Source organism: Phascolarctos cinereus, unplaced genomic scaffold, assembly GCF_003287225.1.
Source record: "Phascolarctos cinereus isolate Bilbo 61053 unplaced genomic scaffold, phaCin_HiC Scaffold_2;HRSCAF=192, whole genome shotgun sequence".
NCBI classification, from domain to species: Eukaryota; Metazoa; Chordata; class Mammalia; order Diprotodontia; family Phascolarctidae; genus Phascolarctos; species Phascolarctos cinereus.
In genome coordinates, this window is record NW_027555625.1 from 408,369,933 (window position 1) to 408,385,879 (window position 15,947).

Consider the following 15,947-nt stretch of genomic DNA (forward strand, 5'->3'; position numbering starts at 1 on the left):
TCAGTTTTGATTGCATTAAAATGCCAAGAGGTTATCTTGGAAAGACAACACATTAATCCTTAAGCATCCATTAATAATAAGCACAGACCACAGAATTTCAGAGCTAGAAGGGAATTAAATGGTTAGTTCAGCGGATAGCTGAAAAGGAATCCACTCTACCATATGCTTAACCAGTGGTCCTGGTAAAGACCCCAGCTTAAAAAAGCCAGGGTCTCCCACTGCATCTGGAGCTATTGCTAGTCATCTTGGCCTATGTCTTGCCTGCTGGACTCTATTGACTGTGGAGGAGACAATGAGGCTGATGACCTTGCACAGCTCTACCTCACTTAAATCCATTTCATTTTCAAGTCAAGACGTCACCCTTCTGATATCATTGGTCCTCTTCGAGAATGAACCAGTGGCCAATCATCAGGCCCTTGCCTTAAGACCTCCAATAAGAGGAAAACAGCCTGCTGAGTCCTGCTCTTAGATGCTTTTTATTCTTAGGTTCTCCCCCCCCCCAATAAAGCCTACATTTTGCCTCTTAGCAACTTCTACCTACTGCTCCTAGTTTTGTCATTTGAGGTAAAAAAGAAACAGTCTAATCTTTCTTCCACATGGCAGTCCTTCTACTATCTGAAGACAGTTCTCCTGTTTCCTCTAGGTCTTCTTTTCCCCAGGCTCAACAGCCCTAGTTCCTTCAGCTGACCCTCTTCTGGCATGAGCCAGTGGCCCTTCCCCATTATAGTTGACCTCTCTTCAGCTTTATCAACATCCATCCTAAAACATACTGCCAGAAGTGAATGATGTGGGCTTCTGAGGGCAGGGGATAGCAGGATAGTCATTCCTTGAAGCTCTCTTTTTCTTTTATAATTTTCTTTTATTTTTTCCACTTAATAGTATTTTATTTTTTTGAATTACGTGTAAAAATAGTTTTCAACATTCACTTTTATAAGATTCTGAGTTCCAAATTTTTTTCTTCCTCCCTCCCCCTTCCCCAAGACAGCAAGCAATATGATATAGGCTATACATGTACAATTATATTAAATTTATTTCCACATTAGTCATGTTGTGAAAGAAGAATAAGAACAAAAGGGAAAAACCATGAGAAAGGAAAAAAAGAGAAAATAGTATGCCTCACTCTGCATTCCAACTCCATAGTTCTTTCTCTGGATGTGGATAGCATTTTCTATCATGAGTCTTTTGGAATTGTCTTAGATTGTTGTATTGCCGAGAAGAGCTACGTCTATCAAAGTTGATCATTGCACAATGTTGCTGTTACCGTGTACAATGTTCTCCTGATTCTGCTCACTTCACTCAGCATTAGCTCCTGTAAGTCTTTCCAGGTTTTTCTGAAGTCTGCCTGCTCATCATTTCTTATAGCACAATAATATTCCATTACATTTATATAAAAACAACTTGTTCAGCCATTTTGCAATTGATGGGCATCCCCTCAATTTCCAATTCTTTGCCATCACAAAAAGAGCTGCTATGAATATTTTTGTACATGTGGGTCCTTTTCCCTTTTTTATGATCTTTAGGATACAGATCTAGTAATAGTTTTGCTGGATCGAAGGGTATGCACAGCTTTATAGCCCTCTGGGCATAGTTCCAAATTGTCCTACAGAATGGTTGAATCCATTCACAAAGCCACCAACAATGCAATAGTGTTCCAATTTTCCCATGTTCTCCAACATTTATCATTTTCCTTTTTTTGTCATATTATCCAATCTGATAGGTGTGAGGTGGTACCCCAGAGTTGTTTTAATTTGCATTTCTTTAATCAATTTAGGAAGCTCTCTTTTTCTCAATGCAGACCAAGATCACAGCTGGTTCCCAGGAAGGACCTTGAGGGAATGGTTTATAAAACAGTTATATTTTGATGAAGGATCCAGACCATCAGATGATGTTTTTAGTTCACGTTCTTAAAGCTCTTTACTATAATATATGCAAAAAAGGTAGTGGTGGGGAAGATGAGAGAAACAGGTAGAGTGTGGAGTAATAATAATAGCTTACCTTTAAAAATTCCATGGCGGGGGGCAGGATTGAGGCTGGAGGAAGGGAGAGAATTTGAATTTGAAAATTTTAAAAAATATTTAAAAAAATTTTTGAGAGAAAAAATTTTAATCACTAAAAATTATGTGATTATCTTTATTTTAATATAACACACAAAACTATTATAAAAATACATTCCCCACCCCCAGTTAATTTGTCCAGTTGTTTCTCAGTCCTGTCTGACTCTTCCTGACCCCATTTGGGGTTTTCTTGACAAAGATACTGGAATGTTTTGCCATTTCCTTCTCCAGTTGATTTTACAGATGAGGAAACTGAAGCAAACAATGACTTGTCCAGGGTAACACAGCTAGTAAGTATCTGAGGTCAGATTTAAACTTGGGTCTTCCTGATTCCAGGCTAGTGCTCTATCTACTGCACCATCCTCAGTTAAGCAGAGCAACTTAAAATAAGTCATATTTCTATAACACTTTGAAGTTTGCTAAGTTCTTTCCTCACAACAACCCAGTAAAGTTCAGGAAATCCAAGTAGTAGCACACCTATTTTTACAAGTGAAGAAACTGAGGTACATAGAGGCCAATAAATTGCTCAGGATCACACAGAGCTCTCAGAGAGATGACATTTGAACTCAGGCCTTCTGACCTCTGTTTTATCCTATACCACATTTATACCACGTTGCTTCTTTAGCTGCCCCTTAATTTAGGTCTCTTGTTAATCAAAAGACAGAAAAGCTTCCAAGGGTCCTGCTGAGGACATTTATGAAGACAAAGGGCAGTAGCATTTTTGTACCCTGAGTTTCTCCATGGGACTAAGGAGGTCAGTACCCACAGAAACACAAGTGTTGTTCTTTTATATCATTCTAACCTAGGCATGCAGTTAGAACAGTGACTGTCGAGTTGATGACATAATAGGCTTATTTTGTGCAAAGTACAGTTTACGAGGAGTGCTTAGGCTGACCTCGCTGCGGACTGACTGCCCTGGCATGGCTCCTCTGCCACAGAGGACAGACGATCAATTATCGTTGGGTAAGTGGCCCCACCAGCTGGGCTTCAGAGCCAGAGTTACCAGTTTAAGTGGTTCTGACCTCATTGGTGCTAGTCAGGTAACACTAAATGCTTTTTCGCCCACTTGGTATCTCAGGAGGGTTGGGCAGATGCCTCTTGACAGGTTTCCCAGCCCCCTTTTTACTTCAACATATTCACTCGGCTCAAGGCACAAAGGAGCAACTCAGTTCCTTTGAGAGTAATCATCTGCTCTGGACCCCACAGAAAAGATGAGGAAAGCCCTGTCCTTGTCTGCTTTGCACTGGTGGGAAGCTATAAGTGTGGAGTGCTTAGCACCGTGCCTGGCACACCTCAGGGGCTTGATAAGTACTGACTGAGTACTAACCAACTTGGTTGATAGGTTCTGCTAAACTGATTTTCTTCTCCCTCATTTCTACTCTTTGTTATAAGAGATGGTTCACTGGGGAGGAGAGAAGAGGAGAAGGGATGGTTCACTGGGGAGGAGAGAAGAGGAGAAGGGATGGTTCACTGGGGAGGAGAGAAGAGGAGAAGGGATGGTTCACTGGGGAGGAGAGAAGAGGAGAAGGGATGGTTCACTGGGGAGGAGAGAAGAGGAGAAGGGAAAGGTTTATATTCAGAAATAAAAATGATCTTTAAAAAAAACAGCAACAACCAGTAGGGCTCAGAAATTTAGAGATAGGAGTACTTTAGAGATTACCAGGCCAGATCTTTCATTTCAAAGCTGAGGAAAATGAGGCCCAAAGAAATCCTATGATTTGCCCAGGGTCACCCAGCTAGTAAATGTTTTCAGATTGGAACGCAATCTTCCTGACTCCAGGTCCAGCACTCTATCCATTACGCTGAGCTGACTCTTGCCAATAAATGTTTTCAAACTCATTATCTGCCAGCATGGAGGCCAACTCACCAAGACTGAGTCCGATAGCAGCTCACTTCCAGGCCCTGTTCAAACCTCAGGCTTCCCCACTCGGGTCTGGCCAATTGTCCCAAGAGATTCCTTTGGGATCTTTACCTCTAGAAACAGCTGGCAGGACTTCAAGTTCCATCAACTTGACTAGATGGAGGAATGGGAAACAGATGGAAAGATGAACCAGGTCCCTTTCATCTGGAGCCAGTGAAAATATCAGGCTCACCTTGTGCGTTTTGTCTAATATAGAAGTTATGGGAGCTGAGGGGCTGAGCTCTCTGGGCCTCATTTGTGCTTTAGGGAGAGGCTTATTACTAAAGCAGAAAAGAACTTAGGGACTCAGGATGGTGTCAGGGCTACAAATGACAGGCCTTAGTAGATGTTCCTCATGAGCTGCTCTGGCCTGAACAACTGATGGACCTCTTGGTAGCTGGCCCTCTGGTGATGAACCTCTCTGAGCTCAGCAGGATGGTCCTTAGAGGGCAAAGACTCTTTGAAGTCTTTCCCCTTGGTGGCTGCTCCTTGGATGGCAGACTTGTCCTTGAAGCCTTTTCCCAGAGCAGAACCTGCCAGAACTTATCTTTCACCAGAATGGCCTCACTCAAGGTCACCCCCTCCATGCTCTGGTGGAGGATTTGAGTTTGCTGATTATGTTGTTTCTTACAAGATGCGCTGGAGAGGTGAGGCATGCACAGTAAGTCTTCTAACCTCACTGGGGTTCTGTAGAGTTCAGTGTTAGTAAAGTGTGGGAATCAGCTGTAAAGTGATAGACAAGTTAAAAAAAAAGGTTATAATGACAATAATGATGGCAGGTGTCTGACTCCCTCACATAATAATCTTTGAATGCTTGTGGGAGGTGTCAGGAAAGCTGATTCACACGCCCAGCAGCTGTTCTACCTGCTTCTTAAGCCCACAGAGTTGTTGTCGTCCGTGAACGATGGGGTCATCTCTCTGTGTTGGGTGCTTTCTCTGCTGCCAAAAAGAAGCAGGTGTTTTGAGGTTCTTGGGGCTTGTTGTCATCAAGTGTGGGTGATCCATGTAAAATACCCTGGCACCAATATAATAATTAATAATAACATCAATAATGATAGATTAACATTTATATAGCCCTTGAAAATTTTCAAAGTGCTTTATGGGCATTATTTCGTTTGTTTCTCACAACAACTTTGTGAGGTAGATGCTACTATTTTACAGATGAGGAAACTGAGGCTGAGTGATTAAGTGACTGTGTCACACAATGGGATACTAGGGGATGATCTTGGAATGGCTTGGGAACTTTTTTCTAACTCAGTCCCTTAGGCTTGGAAAGATGAATTCATAGCACCTGCATTTAGCAATTCTTCCCTCGTGTTTCTTACTCTTCTCTCCCACATTATTACTTTTATTGCTGTCAATGCTCACTTCCTGTTGTGCCATATGTCTGAGGGAAGGAATTAGAGAGGAAGATGGAAAAGGAGAAAGTTCAATAATCAAGTTAAAAATTAGAAAGGAGCAATATTGCAACATTTGGGTCATATTCCAGGTGCAAATCAGAAGAAAAGGGCTAGAAGAGTATGGAGGGAAAAGCACTAGCTATTAAGTTAGAAGATCTGAGTTTGATGCCGAACTTTGCCAATTACTATGTATCTTTGAATTACACTTGCATCTGTGTACCTCAGTTTCCTTATCTCTAAAATGGAAACAATGTCTACAGGTGTATCTCACAGAGTTGATGCGAGCATCAAATGAGAGGGTATTTATGTGACTCTCTAAACCACCAAATGCTATAAGTCTCAGCTATTCATGACCACATGGTTCCATTTTAGGCATTTCCAGATGTTTGACCTTAATTGCAATGCTCCTACCACTTTTTGTTCCATAAGCTCTTTATGGAAGCCATCTGATTCCCCTAAAGTTTCTTGGCACTTTCCTTCTTGTAGTATTTTTCCTGCCAAGTGCAATGACCTGTTTCCTTTCTTCAGCATCCAACAGAGGGCAACCAGGATGGGGAGGAGCCTGTGGACCATGCCATATGGGGAGCAGTTAAAGTAGTTGGGAATATTGAACCTAGAAAAGGAAAGACGCAGGCGGGGACGTAACCCTCTCCAGGCCTCTTAAGGAGCGTCATGAGGAAGACGGATTATATTGGTTCAACTTGGCCCCCCAAAGTAGACTCTGGAGTAGTAATAATAGGTGGAAGTTGAGGAGCTGTTTATCGTCTGTATGATATTTATTGGCACCTTTTGTTCTTACATCATCTGCTTTTCTCCTTATGTCGGTCTCCTTTTCCTTTCTCAACAAATTATCTCTTCTAACATTTTCCCCCTAGAGGAGAAAAAAGAGAAGAAACAAGTCTTCAAAATCAATCAACATATCAAAAAAGCCTGATGTTACATGCAATGCTTCACACCCATGCCCATCCCAATCCTCTGCAGCGGAGCAGGGAAAGTATCTTCCCATATCTTTTCTTTGTGATGTGATTGTTTTTCTTGATATGAGAAAAATTTTCTAGCCATCAGATACCTTAGCACAGTGCTGACACATAATTAGTAAGTCCTTAATAACACTTGTTGCCTAACAGAGTGCCTTTGGGGAATGATCTGGGAGGTTTTGCAACAGAGTCTGGGAGAGACCTCTTGTTAAGGATGATATAGAAGAGATCTTGAGGTTGAATTAGGTGACCCCTGAACTCCTTTCTAACCCCAAGACGTCCTTGTGCCATGTTGTTGAGCTATCATCGTCCTAGCCTCTGAAGTTGTGCTATAGAGATATAAGGAGATGGACTTCATGACAGTTTTTAAAAAAAATAATTTAATGTCCCTTTTTTGGTAGCAAGGCCAGTAGAAAGTAGAGTATGTTTCCTTCTTGCCAGAGTAGGTGGAGATGAAGAATCCTATTCTCATTTGTACTTTGTTTATGTGACCTTATTGCTAAGGCCAAAAAAGTCTTAAGATCTTACTGTGGACTGCATTGATGGTAAGTTTCAAGCAACCAAATTACTAAGTATTCAGTTCAGTGGCTTTGAACAGGAATCTGAAATATTCAAGTGCTCTTCTAAAAGCAAATAAAATTGTTTTGCATAGATGTCATCCAACTCACTTCTCAGCCTCAAATTTCAAGGCTTTCCATCCAATGCCGCTCCTCCTCCATTCACCCCATACCTCTCCAACCTCATCTCTCCTCTCTCTCCCCTACATGGCCAAATGAAACTGTTTGCTTCTCCCCTACGTATGACATTGTAGTTCCCTCCTCCACACCTTTGATCATGTCATTCTCATGCCTGGAATGCCTTCTCCCCCCTACTCCTTATTCTCCACCAATATGCTTTTATTAACTCCTTCAAGAAGGCATTCTAACTAATTGAGCTAATTCTGCCTCAGAGTCAGCTTGGACACAACTGTGAACAAATCTGTTTAACTCATTCTTCACATTGGGCTCCTGGAGATTTATAGTATCAGTATATTGGGGTGTGGGGTGGGGAAGGGGAGAGAGAAAGGATTTGGAGTCAGAGGAGCTGGGTTTGAGCCCTGGCTGTAACACTTAACTAGTGTGTGCTGCCTTTGGACAAGCCCCTGAATGACTCTAGGCCTCAGTTTCCTCATCTTTAAAACAGGGATGGTCATACTTTCACCGATTACTTCACAGAATTGTTGAGGAGAAAGTGCCCCATAAATACTAAAGTGTTGAAGAAATGGGAGCAATCTGAAAATACCTTTATCAGGGTGGTGGAGGGATTATTTAAAGTATTTACCCCTCAGTTTCTTTCTAGTGGCTGTATAATTTTTTTGTTTGTTTCCTTTGTCACTGAGAACCTGAACCTCTTGTCCCATATGGTAGTTCAGTTGTTTTGGGTGACCTTTCATTGGCATCCAGGCCAGGGTTGGGTCTACTACACTATCAGTAGCTGCTGGTGGAGAGGATATCGACAAAGGGGTATAGGTAGGAGAGGGCCTTGGAAATCATCTATTCCATCCCCCTCATTTTACTGATGAGGAAACTGAGGTGCCCAGGGACGTGTGAGCAGTAAGCATTGGAGCTGGGATTCCAACTAGGATCCCCTCACTCCAGATTCAGCACTCAAGAATTCCCTAGACAGAGAAAGGAAGAATCTAGCCAGTTCCATAGCTCTATCCAGACACTTTAAAATCCCCTCAGAACAGATCTGAACCTCTGAGGGAAACCTGGAAATGACAGATAAGAGCTGTCACAGGAACCCAGAGAAGGTCACCTGAACCCAAGTCTCAGCCTTTACCTTAGTGAGAACATAGAGCCTTCCCAGGGTCGGGGCCTGTAGGGAGCTCTGTGTACTTGCTAGCAATTTCTAGTTCCAATTTTTTCTCAGTTGTCCCTGACTGTGGGGAAACAGCAAATCCAAAGGAATTGCTACTTCACAAGTCATTTGTTTTTGCTTTTGAAATACACACCTGATGACTTCTGGCAGCAGATTTATCTTTCCAGTTTTGCTTGGCTTGGCCCAATCAAATTAGTTTACGTCTACTGTTTGTACGTCAAAGGATAGCAGCCCCAGGATGTGTTGAATGGCAAATAGATGCCAGCCTGAAATGAAAAATTGGCAATATATCACGGAGATGACTACATTTACCTCATCCAGATGCCGTAGTAGATGTAATCAATAGATGTTTATGTAGCGGCTTGAGGTCCTTCAAGAAGGAACCATAGAGAAACACTGTGGACATGGAGTGTTACATAACACAGATTAACTTCCCCAGCCCCAGACTGAAGGAAGGCCTTTGGAGGCCAAATGCATTTTCCATCCCTTACCTTGGCATGTGTGTGCCTTTTCTTTTGGTAGCATTTAAAGGGCCGGAAGGCTGGGCTCTTAGCCCTTTCTAGAGCACCAGCTGGGTGTGTCATGGAAATGCCAAAGACAGAGGGGAATTGGGCACCCTGCCATTTTACTGAGAGTCTTATGAAACTGGGTTGGCTGGGGATTGTGCTTGGAGCAGCCCCCTGGGGCCTGAAAAGGTGAGGTCATGTAGCTTCCCTTCTGGGGATTAATGCCACTTCTGCGTGAGCTCATTCTCCATGGAAGATTGCAAGGTGTGACTTAATCTTCATAATCTCTCAATAAGACATAAAAGGTATGTCTCCAGCCCAGATAGGAAGGTGAGTAGCATCATAGGAAGAGCCTTTGCAGCCTCAGAGGGGGAGCTTGGGGCCCCTCCCTACATGACCGTCCTATTAGTCATCAGCAAATACAGGACAGTCAAGATTTCATGGGAAGGAGGTGGTTGTTGGGTGCTGAGGCCTTAGGAGGGGCATTCGGCTTAAAGAGAAAACAATCCACACCTCAGCCTGTCGGTTGTCAGCTTGTGGCATGGGGTCAGAAGCAGGCGCGGAGTACATATGCTTTTCTGACCTTGTGTTACCCAGCCTTGTCTTTAATGTGTCCCATTTATTTTGGGGCCTAAAATGTCCTGAGGGAAGGGCACTTGTCTCCAGCAATGGATGCTCCAGAGGATCAGGGCCAGCTCTATTCCCTTTTCCTGGCACTGCCAGAGTATATGGAGAGATGACATTCACCAAGGAGCCAGGCTGAAGAAGGGAGACCTGCTTGGGGAGGACATTTGGGCCTTTGCCTGAATGAATATGGCCGGGCGATTAGCTCACAGAGTCAGAAACTGATCGGTCTGGGAGGGGCAGCAGGAAATCACGTGATCCAGATTCCATCATTGTCAAGACAAAATTCTGTCAACTACCATACATAGTGCATCTATTTCGCCTGTTAGCATGACCTGGTTCTGTTGACCATGGAATTAATTAGCCCAGGGTTGTTGTTGTTTTAATACCCCCCAAAAAAAAAATTTACAAAAGCTACTCAGGTAGTTTTAAAAACAAAATTAACTTACTTTTAGGGCAGCTAGGTGGTACAGTGAATAGAGTGCCTGGCCTGGAGTCAGGAGGACTCATCTTCTTGAGTTCAAATCCAGCCTCATACACTTACTAGCTATGTGACCCTGTTTGCCTCAGTTTCTTCATCTGTAAAACAGGGATAATAATAACACCTACCTCCCAGGGCTGTTGTGATGATCAAGAGAAATAATATTTGTAAAGCACAGTGCTCAGCACATAGTAGGCACTATATAAATGGTGGTGGTGGTGGTGGTGGTAGTAGTAGTAGTGTGGTGGTGGTGGTGGTGGTGGTAGTAGTAGTAGTGGTGGTGGTGGTGGTAGTAGTAGTAGTAGTAGTAGTAGTAGTAGTAGTAGTAGTAGTAGTAGTAGTAATCATCATTATTCCTCACTCCCCTTCTATGTATTTTGCTCCATTCTCTGAAGATGGCCCATTTCCTTACTAAGATCAACTCTTCCAAATGTACTTTTTGTTTTTAATGAACTTGACAAAGATGAACGTTTCAATTTACAAAAGAAAAAAAAGGAAAAAAAGAACAGGAAGGGAGGACTGTATGTGAAACTGTGGGCTTCTGCCATGTACAGTCTTTAAAAGTGTATATTAAGCATACTAATTACAAAAGAGCCCTTTTTGTCTAAACTTCTGCTTTTAGTGTATTTTTTAATGTTTTATTGATGTTTTCTTTTTCTTTTTTTCTTTTTCATCACTATCACTCCCCACCCACTTGTATTCTTGGTTCCATCCCTTCTAGCTCATTTCCTCCACAGTCATTTCTCTCTAACCCCTCAAAACTTCATTCTTTCATTCTCTACTAGCTCCTTCCCTCCTGCCTACAAATATGTCCAGGTCTCCCCGGTCCTTAAAATAACCTCCTCTTGACCCTGCTACCCCCTCAAGCTTCTGTTCTTTATCTCTCCTCCTTTTTGTAGCTAAACTCATAGGAAAAGTTACCTGGCTCTTTGCCTCCACTTGCTCTCCTCTTTTTTACTTCTCAGCCATTTGCAATCAAGCTTCTGACCTCATCACTCAAATGAAATTCTCCCCAAAGTTACCAGTGATCTCTTCATTGCCAAAGCCAAATCAATCCTCACTTTTTTTAAATTAATTTTTAAAATTTTATTTTTAATGCATAGAATAAAACATTTTCGTAACAGTACAATAAAAAAGCTGATCGTACATTAAACTGCAAATCTGTATTCCTTTCAAATTATCATGTAAATTTCCCCCCTCCACTCCCTGCCCTAGAAGTGACTACCATTAGACATGAATAGGTGTCTCTGTATTGTGTATCTGTCTATAATATACACACATACATGCACATATTTGTATGTAAAGTTTCCCTCTACATACTTCTATCAGGTAATCCTTCTTCGTCTTGACCTCTGCATCATTTGATGCAGTTAGCCCGTCTCTCCTCCTAGATGTTGTCTCCCATCTGAGATAATGTTCCTGCTCCTGATTCTCCTTCTACCTGGCTGACCCCTCCTCAGACTTCTTTGGTGAATCATCGTTATCTTACCCCCTAACTGATCGCACGTAGCCCAGGATTCTGTACTGAGCGCTCTTTTCCATCATCTGCTCCCACGGGTGCAGTCATCTCTACGCAAATGATTCCCAGGTCATATATCCATCTCTTTTCTCTTTCTTGTGCTTCAGTCTTTTATCATAAGCTGCGTGTTGGACATTTGAAACTAGATTCCCTGTAGGTATCTCAAAATCTTTATTATGGAGGCAGCTAGGTGGTGCAGTGGATGGAGCACCGGCCCTGGAGTCAGGAGAACCTGAGTTCAAATCTGGCCTCAGACACTTCACACTTATTAGCTGTGTGACCCTGGGCAAGTCACCTAACCCCATTGCCTAGTCAAAAACAAAACAAAAAAATCTTTGTTGTGCCCACAACAAAGCTCATTATCTTTTTGCCATCCTCACTGCCCCCAAACCTATTCATTTCCTGAACTTCCCTGTCTCTTCTAGTTACTCAGTTTCACAACCTTGAAGTCACCCTTGACATGTCCTTCTCCTTCAGCCCACAAATCCAGTGAGCCACCGGATCACAAATGTGACAAGTCACATTTCTCTCCACTCACCCTCGTTCAGGTGTCCCCACTGCTCATCTAGACAATAGCAATGGATCTCTGATCGAACTCCCTGCTTCTGACCTCTCCCTTCTCCAAACTGTCCTCCACTAAGATGTCAGAGCATGGCCTGACAAAGGCACCGATCTGACCATTTCATTCCCCTGCTTGATAAACTCCAAAGCTTCTCTCTTGCCTCTACCATTCAATACAACCACCTTTGCTTGGCATTTAAAAGCCTTCACATCCAGCCTTCTCCTTCATACTCTGTAGGCCAGCCAGCCTAGCCCCCTGGCCGTTCTTCATGCACCACATTCCATCTCTAATTTCCATGCCTTTACAAACACTGATGCCCTCCTCATCCTCTTAGGATCCATCTCTTAGAATCTCGTTTCCTTCAAGGCTTATCTCAGTCAGAAGAACTGGGTTCAAATCCTGCCTCTGATACTATGTGACCTTCGACCACGGGGTGGGGAACCCATGTGGCCAGGCCCCATGCAGCCCTCCAGGTCCTCAGGTGTAGCCTTTTGAGTGAATCCAAACTTCACAAAACAAATCCTTTCATTATTTGTTGACCGTTTGTCTAAGGCTTAGACAGATCATTGAACTTCCCTGGGCTTTGTTTCCTTATCTAGAAAATGAGGAAATTTAATGGAGTTGGACTTAATAGGCTTCTGAGGTCCCTTTTGGTTATATATCTGTGAACCTGTGACCTTTCCAGCTGCTGGCTCCTCCTCTACCAAGCAAACAAACAAATGAAAAACTTCGTGTTTATTTTTGTTATTTTTTTTTTACTAGACCTGTGATGTTATTGGTAGAGAGAGTTCCAATGTGGAAACTCTTTCTACCAATAAAATCAGCATCTATTCTGCAACTTACAGTCTTAGAGAGGCACCTGGGGGAACTTGGAGGTTAAGTGACTTGGCCAGAATCACACAGTATTGTCAAAGTAGCACTGGAACCCAAACTCAGAGCCTACCTCTTTTTTTTTTAAGGCAGTTGGGGTTAAGTGACTTGCTCAGGATCACACATCTAGTAAATGTCAAGTGTTTGGTCTAAGGCCAGATTTGAACTCAGGTCCTCCTGACTTCAGGGCTGGTACTCTATCCTCTGTGCCACCTAGCTGCCCCTAGAGCCTACCTCTTGATCTACTGTTCCGTACTACCTCTTATTTACTTCATACATGGTTCACATATGCTTATATGTGTGCATATTGTACACATTGTTTCCCCTTATAAAGGGTAAGCTCCTTGAGGGGAGAGGTTATTTCATTTTTGTCTTGGTAATGCCTAGAACCTGGTGTAGCGTATAACAGATTCAGTACTGAATACATGTTTGTTGATTGATTGATAAATTTGAAAATATTTTTATTTGACCGGAACATTGAGTACATAATGGAGAATACTTCATTCCACATGAGCCTTCTCTTTATTTCATCTCTTCTTCCATATAGTCTTTTTTGTCATATTTCATATTTTTTCCCAGTTACATGCAAAAACAATTTTGACATTCCCTTTCTTCAGTTTTGAGTTCCATATTCTCTCACTCCCTTCCTCTCCCCTCATTGAGAAGGCCAGCAATCTGACATAGGTTATGCATGTGTAGTTATGCAAAGCACATTTCCATGTAAGTCATTCTGTGAAAGAAAACACAGACAAAAAAAATAAAATTGAAGAAGGTAAAGAAAAAGTGTCTTTGTGCATTCAGGCTCTACCAGTTCTTTCTCTGGAGATACACAGCACCTTTCATCATAAGTCCTACAAAATTGTCTTAGATCATTGTATTGCTGGGAATAGCTAAGTTATTTATAGTAGATCATCACACAGTTATTGCTGTTACTGTGTACAATGTTCTTCTGGTTCTGCTAATTTCATTTTTTATCAGTTCATGTAAGTCTTCCCATATTTTTCTGAGAGCATCCTGCTCATCATTTCTTAAAGCACAATAGTATTCCATCACAATCATATACAGCAGTTTATTGAGCTGTTCCCCAGTTGATGGACATATAGTCTTTAAATATAAATCAGTTGCTAACTCAAAAATACTTGATTGACCTGCATGAGAAGCTAGATTGTAGGAGGGATTCATCCCACTTCCCTCCCAATTGTAAAATTAAAAGGAAAAGAAAAAAAATCTCATCCTAAACATGCGTAGTCCAGCAAAACAAATTCCCTCACTGTTCATATCTGAAAATGTGTGTTTCTTTCTACATTTTAAGTCTAGCACCTCTCTGACAGAAAGTAGTTAACGTGTTTCATCTTTACTCCTCCAGACTCATGATTTGTATTGATCCAAGTTCTAAAGTCCTTCGAAGTTATCATGTTTTTGTCATGGTATAAATTATTATTATTCTGTTCACTTCATTTCTAGTCTTCGTTCTCTAGCAGTATAAGCAATGTTAAGCAAGGGACATATTAAGGGGAGAACTGATTATCTTCACTGATACCAGTACCCAAATGTTAGAGATAAATCACCAACTGAGCTTCTTCCCCCTATGCCTTGACTTGTGGCTTAACAGTCAAAGGCTTTTAAAATAGGGCAGTACTGTAAGAGCCCAGTTATCCACAGTGCAGAGGCAGAGGGGTAGGACCAACTGTGTGGTGCTTTGTCGGGGAGCAGGGGAGGTGGTGCACATCTGTTACAACAAAGGGTCCTGTGCTTATCTCTCCCACAGAGTGAACGAGCTATATGTCGACGATCCCGATAAAGACAGTGGAGGCAAAATAGATGTCAGTCTGAACATCAGTTTGCCGAATTTACACTGTGAATGTGAGTACCACAAATGGCTCTTTTATTCCCTTAACATTCTACCTTTGCTCTAGATTGGGCAACTTCCCAAGGCCACAGTAAGCTTCAGTTCCACCCCCAGAATCTAATGTCCCTGGCTCTGTGAGTCCCTGCTAAGTCATTTCCTCGCAAATGACACCTCCTCTTCGACATCTGCTAAGGGGGGTTACTGTGGGTTAGAGTAGCTTGGTGAAAATCCAGAATCTGAATGAAGAATTCATCCTTGTTATTGCTTTTGGGCCTTCAGATGGGAATTATACCCTTTTTTTTTATCTCAGAGTAAAAGCAGAACCAGGAACCCTGTGCTGTTCAAATATGTTTTTTTTCTTTCAATTAGAAAAATAAATCTGGCCTTAGAGCTTTAATTCAGGAGTTGCAGAAACAGTGCTCCAGAAAGAAGGAAAATTTTAGTCACATAGGAGACCTGGTAGCATTAGTGTAGTAGAAAGGGATTTTTTTCCCTAGACCCTTTTTCACTCTTGGAGCATACAATGAAGCAGGCAGCCCACATTAGCATTTTTGGCTCCAGGGTTTGGATATCCTCTGATGTCTCTACCTGAGTTTGAAGGGTTCCCTAGTTTTATTTGTCCTTTATTCTTACTCTTCTTTTTATACACACACACACACACACACACACACACACACACACACACACACAGAGTCACTCCCACATTTGGGACTATGTAATGCCCTGGTGTTGAAACCAAGGAAGCCTTACTCCCAAGTTACTCCCAGCTGCTCTTCTTCATTGTAGTCTTGGAATGTGCCGACATGCCATGGAAACGCCTGCTTATTTTAAGCCAAACTCTGTGAGTTAAAGGGAAAGTCTGTATTTCCTTAGATTTAAAGAGACCTTCTCTTACTCCTGTACCTAGCTGACCTTCTCTCCAGCTTAACAGATGATAGATGCTTTGCAACAAATACCCATGGGGGTAGCTCCCGTCCCTTACCCTTTCCTCTGATTGTGACTCTCCCCATGTTCTCTTTGTTCTCCGGGTACTCCAAAGTGGTTGGACTGGACATCCAGGATGAGATGGGGAGACATGAAGTCGGACATATTGACAACTCGATGAAAATCCCTCTGAACAATGGTGAAGGCTGCCGGTTCGAGGGCCAGTTCAGCATCAACAAGGTGACTGGAGATGTTAGGTCCCTTCCTGCCATCTCCCTCCTATTCCCTGGCCTTCTTCCTATAAACCGAATTACTGTGTGGTCCCTCCCTTGGATACGAGCCACTACAGGGCTGAGTATATTCATGGCAGTCTTGCTGCTCCATTCTCTGGGCCACAGGTTTTAGGTATATGTCAGGCTGC

The 15,947-nt window shown here is 42.4% G+C and overlaps 1 protein-coding gene and 2 long non-coding RNA genes across 7 annotated transcripts in view; 1 reads left to right on the plus strand and 2 right to left on the minus strand.

Annotated features, from left to right (window-relative positions):
- ERGIC1 (endoplasmic reticulum-golgi intermediate compartment 1) overlaps positions 1-15,947 on the plus strand; it is a 152,995-nt gene that overhangs the window by 92,371 nt on the left and 44,677 nt on the right. For 4 of the 5 annotated variants that reach the window (XM_078150552.1, XM_020969168.2, XM_078150553.1 and 1 more), the window contains 2 exons: positions 14,522-14,616; positions 15,642-15,766. In XM_078150552.1, the coding sequence (XP_078006678.1) occupies positions 14,522-14,616; positions 15,642-15,766 (220 nt within the window). Of the gene's footprint in view, positions 1-8,989; positions 9,028-14,521; positions 14,617-15,641; positions 15,767-15,947 lie in introns of those variants that run through there. The other variant, XM_020969169.2, reaches the window with a different exon arrangement.
- Positions 5,942-8,762, minus strand: LOC110196076 (uncharacterized). The gene is made up of 3 exons (XR_002321112.2): positions 8,683-8,762; positions 8,325-8,457; positions 5,942-6,225 (listed from the first exon to the last, which is right to left on the minus strand). It is a non-coding gene; the product is annotated as an uncharacterized LOC110196076 (long non-coding RNA).
- On the minus strand, positions 13,198-15,672 carry LOC144455992 (uncharacterized). Its single transcript, XR_013484901.1, has 2 exons — positions 15,585-15,672; positions 13,198-13,483 (listed from the first exon to the last, which is right to left on the minus strand). It is a non-coding gene; the product is annotated as an uncharacterized LOC144455992 (long non-coding RNA).